The following is a 13409-nucleotide window of genomic DNA, read 5'->3' as shown; positions in this document are numbered from 1 at the left end:
CCAAAGTGTCAATATTTTGTGTGGCCACTATTATTTTGCAGCACTGCCTTAACCCTCAGTCCTTTTCCACTCCTCTTTGACGACATCATGGATCTGGTGGATGTTAGAGACCTTGCACTCCTACACCTTCCGTTTGAGGATGCCCCACAGATGTTCAATAGGGTTTAGGCCTGGAGACATGCTTGACCAGTCCATCACCTTTACCCTCAGCTTCTTTAGCAAGGCAGTGGTCATCTTGGAGGTGTGTTTGGGGTCATTATCATGTTGGAATACTGCCCCAGTCTCCGAAGGGAGGGGATCATCCTCTGCTTCAGTATGTCATTCATGCAGCCCCAGACCATGACACTCCCACCACCATGCTTGAGTGTAGGCAAGACACAATTGTCTTTGTACTCCTCACCTGGTTGCCGCCACACACGCTTGACACCATCTGAACCAAATAAGTTTAGCTTGGTCTCATCAGACCACAGGACATGGTTCCAGTAATCCATGTCCTTAGTCTGCTTGTCTTCAGCAAACTGTTTGCGGGCTTTCTTGTGAAAAGACCTAGAACACAATGTGCTTAAACCATTTAGAACACCTTAGCAACTGCCTAGTTAAAAAACTACTTGGCCAACCACTGAGAACACCTCAGCAACTGGCAACTACCCACAACTTAGCATTGTGGCTTGCACCAATCACATTGTCTTCAGAAAAGACAAAAATCAAGTTATCATTTATTTCCATTTAAATAATTTTAAACTGGAATGCCATAACAAACAAAAGCGGAGTCTCAGTGTCAGTTTCCAACCCCCATGAATAAAATCAAATCAATAAACTAAAATCAAGTTTCAGTGCCCTCTCCCTTCATCACAAAAAATCTCTGTCTGGCTAATGAAAAATCATGCATTCTCTTCATTCGTGCTTTAGGGGGCTAGAAATCATACTTGGTCAAAAAACAGGAATAATTTTCTGGTTGCTCTCTGAAAAGGTCCTTTGTGTGTTTTGTGCTGTGCTCAAGGCTGATTATATGTGCATTTGTTTGCTTGTTGTCCCCTTGATTCATTGTTTGAAATGATCAAACTTTAAATAGTTTCTCAATGCAGTGTACCCGAAGATGGCCACAGGGCTGATGGGAAATAATGCTTGGTGGGTAGATCTAACTTCTTCTTGATTAGGGGCAATCATCATTAATATAGCTGGTGGTTACTCATCTTAAAAAGACATTAGAGATGTGCTCAGTAGCCTTCAAAGCCTTCTGGGTGGCGATCACGATCAAACCATCTCACTGGTTTTTTGAAGAAGAGAGGCTGGATCTGTAATTTGGGCTCTTTAATAATAGCTTCAGGATAGAAAACCTAATGATCAAAGAGACATTCAGATGCTCTAATGGATCTTATGTTGCTAATGACGTCCTCTCTTTCCAATCGCAGGTCGTGTGTCTTCAAGATTTCTTCGGAGAGGAGGACATCTTCATTGCATGTGGCCCGGAGAAGTTCCGTTTCCAGGATGACTTTATGTTGGATGAAAGCGGTAAAGAGCCTTTCAGTAGTTGCCTTTGTATTCATTTGAGTGAAAAACCACTACTTGTCATGATCTCATCAGCAGAAGGTCCATGTGGATGGCATCTTCCACCTACCCAGAAATGTTCTCTTTGTCCCGTCTTGAATGAATAACATCCTGTTACAAATGAGTTCATAAGAAGCTTATGAATGAGTCCATTAAAATTTCATTCCACAAATGTGGAATATAAAATAAAGGCTCATTCCCCCTTAACGCCTACACCAGCCACTTCTCTAATGGGTTTCTGTCTTTGCCACTTGTCCTAGATGGATAGACCTCCTCTCCTTGTCTCTCCTCCATGTTGTTCTTGTTGCATTGTTGTTATCAGGAAATAAGAATCTGCATGTATCTGTGTCTGGTTTCCTTTCATTAATGATGTGGAGAGACGAAGGCTGTTTGCCGTTTGGCTCCTCCTATGTGCTGATGTGAAGAGCCGGTGCCCCAGTTTCTGAAGTGTATTTGGAAGAGTTCTTTAATAGAAGAGGCTTCTATCTATCTATCTATCTATCTATCTATCTATCTATCTATCTATCTATCTATCTATCTATCTATCTATCTATCTATGTCTGTCTGTCAATTCAATTCAATTCAATTCAATTCAATTGACTATTGCATGAGCAAAGAACAAATATAATACATAGACAAAACAAGAATAGATCTATAAATCATTAAGTAGATAATTACATGAATATATATATTTTTTAATAAACAAGAAATAACAAAATAGTTAAGATCTCTCTCTCTCTCTCTCTCTTTCTCTGTCGGTCTATCTGTCTATCTATCTGACAGATAAACTGAAAATTATTTTGAGTTGTTAACAATGGCTGCACTGTACAGAACAAATTAAATGAATGTTGGAATATTTTATCACATTGAATTAGAGTGAGTGCAGTCAATCATACAGTAAGTAGAGGTTTAATTACACAGGCACTAGTAGAGCAACACGTGCCGCTCTAATGAGTTCTGATCAGAGCTGAGAGGAACATATGAAGCATGCCGATGGCGAGACGGATGGAGCCAAAATGGCAGCCTTTGACGACAATGATTTCCCTGGAGGATGCATTTTTAATATGAGCAGAATGGTTGCCCATAACAGCACACTGGCTGTGATATGCCATGGAAGTTTTAATTTGATACATAATACTCTAAGTTATGAAATCATTGTTGATGGAGATTATGTAAAACTGTTATTAACAATTGTAAGAAAGCATATTTTTAAAACTCGACTGTGTATTATAAAAGACATTGATTTGTTAGCACTTGAGAGTTAAGTGCTGGAACTTGCTCTCTATATGTAACTCCATGGAGATGGAGAGTGGAATGGCATCCTGCCCTTCGAGAAATGCTGTCTTAATAGACTGTGGCACTTACTGTCATACCTGGTGTCACAGTCTTATTGCTCTCTCAATGCATTATGTACACAGGGTTATTGCTGCAGAAGCAAAAATGTGAAACACGGAGCATGCAAGAATCTGAGCAACGCTTATTCTGCAGAGATTCTAATTTAATCTTCAGTCTCTGATCTGTATTTAGGGTTAAGGTATTTTCCTCACTTGTAGCGCTGCCATCTTTTTGATCACACTTGTAACAAGCAGACTGTTTTTAAAAGAGGATTAATTTAGCGCCTTAGTTTAAGGATTATCTTTCGGCAAAGTTTGAGTTTTAGAAGACTTTTAAAGAGGATTTGAGATGGCAGTCAAACTAGATAGTCATTTGGTGGTCTTATATACAGTAGTAAAACTGTTGAAATAATGAAAATGAAGCAATCAGCTTTTCATATAACATTTACTACTGATGTAAAAAATTTAAATTCATTACTTGAGAACAATACGTTTGACACCATATTTAATGGAAGCACTTGTTAATTTACTAATCCTCATGTCATTCCAAACATTTCTTTCTTTCTTTCTTTCTTTCTTTCTTTCTTTCTTTCTTTCTTTCTTTCTTTCTTTCTTTCTTTCTTTCTTTCTTTCGTTCTATCTTTCTTTCTTTCTTTCTTCTTTCTTTCTTTCTTTCTCAGGATAGTTCACCCAAAATTTTTTAATTTCATTTACTTACATTTACTCATTGTGGCAAACCCATGAGACTTTTTATCTTTGAAAAACAAGTTAAGATATTGTAATGATTCCTGAGAGGTTTCTGTCCCTCCATTAAAAGTTCATGTAACCAAAACTTCCAAAAAAGGTCATAAAGACATCATAAAATAAATCCATATAAATAAAACAGTTCAATTCAAATCTTGTGAAGAGATGAGATCACTTTATATGATGAAAGATTTAATTTAGACTTTTATTCACGTAAACACATGTACATGCATAGAGAGCATCTCATATGGTAAACGTGGAAGCTCATGTGACATGATAGAACAAATGGCCTTTGAGCTTCCATGTTTACCATGCTATGTGCTAAGAGTGTCGATCATTGTTTAGATGCAATTTACCAAATTCAAAAAAAAACTGAAATGCATTCATTTTTGAACTGCCAAATAGAAGTCATTTCATTAGTGCTTCAGAGTTTTGGACCTCACTATCTATCTAATGTGATTTTGTGACAGAGTGCCGAGTGGTGAAATCAACATCCTATGGAAAGATGGGGTCTTTAAACAGAAGCTCTCCCAGAAGTCTTGCCCTTTCCAGACGCAGCAAGTCTCCTTCTGGATCAGGTAACATTCACATGTGCATGTATGTGTGTTTATGCAAGAGCAAATGCTTCTCTGAGTAGTTTCCTGTGTACATGTGAACCCTCTTCTCAAACATTCGCTCGCTGTTGATTGAACGTTTGTTAAAAAAATGGTAATTAACTTCTCGCATCAGATAATAAACAAACTAATAGGAAGTCATGCGTGTGTGACAGTTCTCCGAGCAATAAAGCCCCCCTCGGTGCCTGTGCACCCCTGGAGCGGAGTGTGTTTGCTGGCTTCTAGGTGCAGTTGTGTTCAGATATAGCTGTCTGATTCACAAGGGCGCATCCCGATGGAGAGGAGTCAAAGAGGAGAGATACAAGATACTGAGGCATGGGGGAGGGAGGTAGATGGGGTGATGAGAGAGAGAGAGAGGTAGAGGTAGAGATTGGGGGGGGGTAGTGTGACTCAGTCTTGCAGATCCACATCAACTGTTTTGGAATGAATACTGTTGTGTGTGATCTGAATTATAGGCACTATGCGGTCTGCTTTTGTGCCAGTGTGTATTGTTAATACCATGATGCTTTGATATATGCCATTATGACCAAACTCATATTCCATACATGGTACTCCAAATGCAAAAAAAGCATAAGCATTATGATAGTGTATGGATTAAATCCAGAGTCTATATTGTACTAAAAACCAGACAGTGCATCAACTACTTGCTTGTTTTTTTTTTTTATTCTAGCTGTACATATTTGACTGAGTCTGTCTTCTTATGAATAAAAAGTACAAAAAAAAAAAAATAAATAATAATGCTCTAAAACCCCATGTAGCACTTACTTGATGTTTTTTCCCCTGTGTGTTATGCCCTAGTTTTCCCGCCTTTGCGTCTTCACCTCTATAAGATGTGTGACAGAGATTTCTAGAAGCTGGTGGTTTATATTTTTTTCCTCCAGCCGAGTCGTCTGTTATATGATTGGTTTAAATCGTACCAGTTGAATCTCTATGAGTAGAGGTTTGGCTGTGAGTTCTATCCGGTCGTCATGGAGACGCCGGCTAAGGGAACTGTGCCTTGGAGACAATAGAGTTGCCCATATATGGGCGTCCCTTCCTGTTTGGCAAGCTTAGCGGAAGCAGACTCGGAGAGTGCTGTTCATCACTTGTAGTCAGGCGGCTGCTTCTCAGCAGACGCTCGCAGACGTGGACCATAAAAGCGTGGAATCGGTTTTGCTTCAAGTGCTTGGTGTGCCAGTCATTCATTTTCACCATTCAGCCCGTTAATCCTGTAAGAAACCCCAGGGTGAGGGCCAGGTTGACTCATGTTTGAAAAGGTTTCTTTGCCCAGTCTGGTTTTAGGGTAAATTCACTACAGTGTGCAAAGACTGATGATGGTTTTGAAATAAAGTTCCAAGAAATTAAAAAGTTACTGCCGTTATACTTTCTATGTTGATCTTAAAGTTTCCTGGGTTTTCAGCCAAGGGTCCATAAGGGTCCAGGGGAGGATAGGCTGGATAAAACAGGATTTTCTTGAATTTGAATGCCACTTACAATTATTGTCTATTTAAGTATTATAATATAGTGTGCCAGTTTTAGTTAATTTTCTAAACCTTATAAAGTCTATTCTATCATATTTAATATGGAAATGCTTCTAAATTATCAATATGAATGAATAACAAAAACATGCCTTCTACACTCTGACTGATACTTTTTAGCAAGTAAAAGGCCTTTTAGTATAATTCTTAAAATGTCCCTTCAGGTTGTGGTACACATATCTTTCTACTGATTTTTATAAAGTAAATGTAATAATAAGTGCTATACTGTAAGAAAATTTCAAGATGGACATTTACTGGGTTGAAGCAACTGAGGTTTACTTAATTTTTTAAAATGATGCTTTGATAATCGTTGAAATTGAGTAACAAATATGATGCATCATGTCATGTTTTTCTCTCAGTCATCATTGTATTGCATTGCATTGCATTATATGTTTTGCCCCCACAATAAAAACTACATGGTGCTTTAATTATAAAATTAAGCATTTAAATTAAAATGATTAAAAATTAGTTTATAAAGACATATTATTATGAGGTATAGAGTGACAACTGCCATTTATATGCATTTTATGTAGATAGTCTGCTATACTGTTATAAAGAACTCCTTGATTTGCATTACAAGCAATTGCTTACTTTTTGGCTAGATAAATATATACTGCACCAAATTGCATATTTATAATTTTACTATAAAACACATTATTACTTTATATGTCAGGCTTCAGGATTCAATGGTTATATTACCCCACAAAATTAAAATTCCATCATCATTTACACTGCTGCCATTCCAAACCTGTATGAATTTCTTTCTTTTATGGAACACAAAAGAAGTATTTTGAAGCATGTTGAAAGATTTTTATTTTATTTTTTCAAAAGTCTGTAGGCTCCAGTGTTGTTTTGTTCACTCTAATGAACAAAAACAGTTGGAATATTCTTCAACATAACTTATTTTATGTTCCAAAGAAGAACATAAAACAGAACATAATCTGTATCTGTGAAGGTTAAAAACCTCTGCTTTACTAAACTTTTCAGTTATTTAATTTAGTCTCCATCTGAACCTAAAGCATACAAACACATGCCTTACATCGTCTTTATTTCTCGCTACTAGAAGTCCTACACTGGCGTGGGCAGGTGTATACATAACGGAGGTGTCCTGTACTTTCTCAGCAAGACACAACCGGTGGACGGATATGATTGGAATTGCAATTTTGTAGCTGTTACATTGCATTTTAGTTGTCGCTTCTATTGCAGTAAATGTCATTTTATTCACATCTACCGGAAAAGCCAGTGGTCAGTTTATATACCATTGAAAAGATCAAACAGACTAGCTGATTAACAGAGAACAGCTTTGTAATCTGTCAGATAGTGTAGATCAAATGTGCAATATTTCTTGTGATGAATTAGATTAGCGATTTTCAGAAAGGTCTAGCTGTGCTTACTTTAGAGAGCCGATTGATGAAGCCGCTCGCTGTATGAGAGCTGTTTATATAATACACCCTGTCAGGCTAAGTATAGCACATTGATTTCTGGTCGAGAGTGGCCTGCACACCTTTAAACACACATGAACGCACTTTAACGGATGAATTTCTGCACAAATGGCACTGATGTACTGTTTGTGTACCGTTATGAGAAGCCTTTTGTTTTTTAACACAACGAAAAAGCAAAGCCCATGTCATCCTACGGATTATTCACAGTTTGAGCGGCGTGATCAAGTGTAGAGCTTTACAACAGATTTAGTGGTGCTTTAACAAAGGAGACACAGCGAGACAGACATAAACAGCCTCTCTCTGTCATATTTATCAACAGCTGTGTGGGCCGACGGAGATGGTGCTCATCTGAGCCGTTGACATTACAGACTGCGTCTCGTTCTCTGCCTGTCCTATTTACTGAAGGCATCCTTCCAGTGGATTTCTGATCTATAATCTTAGGTCGTTCGCCTCACGAATTTTGTTAAGCTTTCTTTTGAATTTGCACGGATGAGCTTGGCCTCATAGTCGACTGAATATTTGTCTGAGCAGTTTATCCAGAGAGTAATCTTTAATTAGAGCACCAGAGAGTAATCTCTAATCAGCTCCAAACACCGCTGGCTGACTGTCTTTAGGAAATGCAGAGCTGCTCCTGTCAATCAAACCCAGAGACCTTGTTATTATTCTCACTGTGTAATTCCGGCCAGTTGCACAGCTCATTACTGACAAACCCACAAACAGCTCATTAACCTATTAGCATGTGCCCTACTGCAGGAAAACTGGCTTTTTGTTAATGCATGTTCCTGGTCTTATTGTGTATGACTCATCTGTGCACATTATTCCAAAAAAAAAAGTTTGTCATTTTTATATTGTTAATTAGTGTGTTAACTTGTTTCACCTTGTCCAAGATATGATTAATTTTGTTCCAAGATATGAGAAAATGTTTGCAACATCGACACTGATACCGAATTGTCTAGAGCTGAATAGCAAACAACACTTTCTTCTGTAGAGCTGCGTGTAGTTGAATCTGAAGTTGTTATTGAACTGAACTGAACAAACGCTGAATTGACTTGAGCTGAATAATGACACTGCTGTCTTGTTAGAGCTATTTAGATTTGTCTCATACATGATGAAGTTCGCAGCATTAATTCTGTTATTTTTCTGTGTATTACCAGGAAGCTGATTTGAAACAGTCTGTATTGTATAAAGTGCTATACAAATAAAGGTGACCTGACTTAATTTATTAAGCTTTTATTTAGCTAAATTTAAAAAAAAAAGTTTGTGGGTTTACGAACTTTAGTGTATTGATTTTTCATAGTTGTTTTATGGTTAAAGGAAATGTGCGTAAACTTAAAGGGATAGTTCACCCAAAAATGAAAATTCCATCATTAGTTACTCACCCCACCCTTGTCGCTTCAAACCAGTAAGACCTTCGTTCATCTTCAGAACACAAATTAAGATATTTTTGATGAAATGGTTGTTCAACCGTAATGTTACGTACAGGGAAGACTGACACGGAAGAGAATAAATTGTTGTTTTGCTTTGCATACAAACAGTATTCTCGTAGCTTCATAAAATAAAGGTTGAACCATTGATGTCACATGGACTATTTTAACGATGTCCTTACTACCTTTCTGGGCCTTGAACGTGTCAGTTGTGTTACTATTTATGTAGAGTCAGAAAGCTCTTGGATTTCATCAAAATATCTACATTTGTATTCCATAGATGAACGGAGGTCTCATGGGTTTGGAACGACATGAGGGTAAATAATTAATGACAGAATTCTAATTTCTAGGTGAACTATTACTGTATATCCTGGCTGAAAATTACCAGTATCTTTTCTGGTTTTCTATGGAATTTTTTCTCAGAGTGTAAATTGCACACTGGCTAAAATTGATACTTTTGGTATTTTTTTAATCCAGAGTGACTTGTATTGCATTCTGCATTGCACACATTTTATCAGTTTATGCATTCCTCGGGAATTAAACCCATGACCTTGGTGTTACTAGCACCATGCACTACTACAGGAAGATTTTCTGGCTACGGTTGTCAGTAATGATTGTATTTAGTCACAGTAGTTAGTACTCTAATTAAATGCTGCTTAATGTCAATGTTATCAATTTTATGGGGTAACAACACCCACTTTTCCAATGCTGTCAATTCCTAATGGATAATTTTTTTTTTCTCAGTGAATTTTGTTTTACTTTAAAATATTTCCTTATGAAATGTGAATGCTGTTTAGACCTTATATGCAAGGCCAGAATGCACTGTCTATATGCACAATATATCAGCAGTATTCTAAAGAACCTTTGAACGATGGGATATTTCTTGGATGTTAAAGGTTCTTTATGGATCAATGCCAATAAAGAACCTTTACTTTTAAGAGTATATAATGTACAATGGAGCCCACAATTGGAATGCTATTTAAAAAGAAAAAATCTAAACAGTTTAGATGTGCAATATTGGCCGTAACACAAAAATAATTTTCAGCTACTGTAGCTGTGTGTATTAATCTTTGCAATAAAAACAATATGAAAAGTCATGTTTATTTGTCAGCGATGGAAATTAATTTTTCATAGCCCTTATTGCACAGAGACTGATAAAATTCTGTATCCTGGTCCACTCTGTCTGGCTCTTCTCTGAAACCCTGTCGTGCATATCACATAGATGCACCGTAAATAGAAATTTCATTAAAAATGATATCCACTGTGAGACAGATGTGCTAGCTTGAATGTACTCAGAGCAGGATGCTCTGCTCCCAGAAAGGAGCGCTGAGCGCCCCAGAGGACAGGCACAATCACTATTTAGATGCTTCATATATTTTAATAATGTAGAAATGTATTTATACATAGTGTATTACGTAATTTGTGTGTAAATATATAAAGTCTTAGTTTTTATGCCATGCACTGTATATAATTTATAATTGATCATTTCTTATTATTTGAACATTTTATAATGGATATATTGACTTAAAGGAATAATTTACCCAAAATTAAAAATGTACACTCCTCTCAGGCCATCGAAGATTATAGATGTGTTTGTTTCTACACAACAACAGATCTGGAAAAATTTAGCATTATATAGCTCATAAGTGGATCCTCTGCAGTGAAGGGGTGCCATCAGAGTGAGAGTCCAAACAGCTGATAAAAACATCACAATAATCCACAAGTAATCCATATTACTCCAGTCCATCAATTAAAGTCTTGTGATGTGAAAATCTGCTTATCTGTGGGAAACAAATCCATCAAGGCATTTTTACTGTAAACCATTGCTTCTGGCAAAAATATGAGTCCATAATCCATAATAATGCATCCTCCAGTGAAAGAATCCATCCATCCTCTCACATCAAAATTCACCAACATATTTGTTTAGAACTGTTTAGACTAAATTTGCTTGTAAATTGTGCTTGATCTCTGCTTATTTCACTCCTGAAGAGGAGATGACTTTTTAACTGGAGAAAGCAATATTATGGATAGAGGACTCATTTGAAGGAAAAAATGTCTTAATGATGGATTTGTTTATTGCAAACACACAGCTTTCTGGTTTGCAGTGCAATAATTGATGGCATTGTGAAAGAAACTCATCTGCATCTTGCATGTCCTGAGGGTGAGTAAATTGTCAGCAACTTTTTTGAGTGAACTATTCCTTTAAAAAGGCTTTTTTTTTTTTTGGTAATGTCTGTTCATTGATTTTCTCCTCTTTGAATTGTCTTTGGGGGAGTTTTTTCCGCACATATTGATAAATGTAATGAATTTAATTTATAAAAACTTTGATCGATTAACAGCCCTGAAAACATAATCATCTCTTCTCTGATGGATCATAAGTCATTCATATTCACACAGAAGTTATTTCTGGTCAGCTGAAGTGGGAGTGTTAGATCAGGACACGGGTATATCAGGGGAGGACACTGTGCCTCTTTCACAGTCCCTTTTGGATCATATCCTCGTTTTGAATTAAGGACTAAGGGTCAGATGCAAACAGCGGACCAAACTGCACCTGGTGCGAAAAAGAGAGAAGTAAACAGCAGAGATAGAGAGAGGAGGAGAGATGAGAGAGGTCACATCATTGGATCCATCCTCCCACAGCTGAGCATGTTACACAAGAGCAAACTCAGAGTCATTTCTCTCTTTTTAGTGTCTGAATTTATATTTGTGTTATAAACCATGCTGAACTCATATCGCATACATAAAATATGGCCATTCTCCCAGCAATCTCCTGCATTGCTGTAACATCTAAAGCTGCAGTCATTTATGTTTGTGTATTTGTGAAGGGAGTGGGGAATAGATTCAACCCAAGGTTTGGTTCAATTAGGCCTGCAGCTGTGAAAACAGATTTATGTTTGAGCTGTCAAACCTTCTCATGCTTGCCACAAAATCATCCGTTATTATTCAAGGTGTGATTAATATGAGGAATATTGATTTAACAGGGCTTAGGGCAAAAAGTGTCGATTGCAGCATTAAATTTACAATAGATTTGCTCATGAGTTCTTGTGAAAGTGCAAAACGTGCATAGTCTTGGACTGCTTTAGTTTTCTTTTGCTTGCTTTTCAAAGCAACTGTTTTGTTTATCATGCTATTGAAATAACTAATGTGAAGTCTTCCTTTTTCCAATTTGTAAAAAGCAATTAACAAATTCATGATTGGTTGTTTTGTATGTAACAGGAATATAATGTGCTTTTCCCCTACCAAAAAAAAAAAAAAAAAGTTCTTTAATTGCAGTTTCACCCTCTCATGGGGTCCTGTTTTTGTAACTTATAAGCTATTTACATGATGTAGTTTTTTTGCGTAAATGTACTGTAAATGAGCAGCATTAAACTGTGTAAAAAACCAGCAACACCATGTCAGATGCATCTTATATTCTACCTTTATATTGTAAAGATGGCTTTTGTTGATGGTAAAACAAATTTTGATTGGTAACAGTTTGAAATATTGTCATTAATTGAAGTAACTGGTTAAATTGAAGTATTTTACAGTTGACATAACAGATACATTTTAAAAGTAGGCTAATTATAAAAAAATGCCCTTACAAAGGTAAAAATGTCCCTCAAAACCAGGAGGCAAATATTGCCCCTTAATGGAAAAGTTCATTTCTGACGCTGCTCCCAGTCCAGTTTTGTATAGCCTATTCTGTATCTTTGGTTTAGATGTTCTGTAATCTCCCCAAAAGGGTTTAAGGATATGTGGACGCTTGTCTGAGGGGGTGGCTCAGCTTGTTGCCATTTCTGACAGAGAACTTTGAGAACATGTTGGAGAACTAACCCCAAAATAACACAGTGATTTGTCTGTTTGTGAAGCATCACTCACATCAAATTAATGAAGCACCACAGATGGTGCTAATGAGTGTACTTCTTCCCCCCAGTCTGACACACACACACACACACACACACACACACACACACACACACACACACACACACACACACACACACACTAGTAAAGATGTCTCACATTAAGTGGTTTTCATATGGTGCTGAATATTTGGCCCTCTTACAAAGCTCTTGATATTTAAAACAAAATCATTTGGATTATTTTGAGGCTTTTAATAGTGACAGGCCAAACCTGTAAACACTCACAAACACACTCACTCACAGCATTTCAAATGGAACTTAGTGAACTCAAAAACTCCCAAACTGAACTTAGCTCTTTTATTATTATTATTACTATCATTGGCAGGGATCCAAATAAATGAATGAATAACGTAATAATTAAATAAATGCCTGAGAACAAATAATACATAACTGAATTAATGAATAGCCTAAATAAATACCTGAGATCAAATAACGCACAGATCACGTCTTAATAGTAGTAAAATGGTCATTTAATATATTTTTTTCACGAGACCTTAGAAATCACTGTCTCATGTTAAAATACGGCAGTGTTTATGTTTGTATCTGGCCGTGGTTCGAGTGCCATTAAAGGTCTGTGTCGGTGGGAAGATTCGGCGCGTTTCCACCATTACCTCAGCCCTCCGCGCCTCCCACTACCATACAGCACCGGCCGGCCGCGCGTCACAGCTACGCAGGCAGGCGGCGAGCCAATGAGCGAGCAGCGGCTCACGCTCTGTACTCCGCTCTGCTCTCCGCTGCTCCATTCATTGGAATCCGCGCTCAGCGAGTGCTGCTGCTTTCTGCCACCTGGAATAGCACTGTGTTTCAAGATGCTGCAATACGAAGGTAGGAGAGGTGGATTCACTGCTCTTTTGCGGATACATGGGAAGCTGGCTTTTACTTTT

The 13409-nt window shown here is 37.3% G+C and overlaps 1 protein-coding gene across 5 annotated transcripts in view; it reads left to right on the top strand.

The window, feature by feature from the left end:
* The window catches only part of dclk1a (doublecortin-like kinase 1a), a 44976-nt gene that overhangs the window by 17270 nt on the left and 14297 nt on the right, over positions 1-13409 (top strand). For 4 of the 5 annotated variants that reach the window (XM_042732885.1, XM_042732886.1, XM_042732887.1 and 1 more), the window contains exons 4-5: positions 1413-1512; positions 4097-4204. In XM_042732885.1, coding sequence (XP_042588819.1) covers positions 1413-1512; positions 4097-4204 — 208 coding nt within the window. Of the gene's footprint in view, positions 1-1412; positions 1513-4096; positions 4205-13202; positions 13351-13409 lie in introns of those variants that run through there. The other variant, XM_019114344.2, reaches the window with a different exon arrangement.

This window comes from Cyprinus carpio, chromosome B10, assembly GCF_018340385.1.
Source record: "Cyprinus carpio isolate SPL01 chromosome B10, ASM1834038v1, whole genome shotgun sequence".
Classification (NCBI taxonomy): Eukaryota; Metazoa; Chordata; class Actinopteri; order Cypriniformes; family Cyprinidae; genus Cyprinus; species Cyprinus carpio.
Note: the sequence above shows the minus strand (reverse complement) of the source record. Positions and strands in the feature narration are given on the sequence as shown.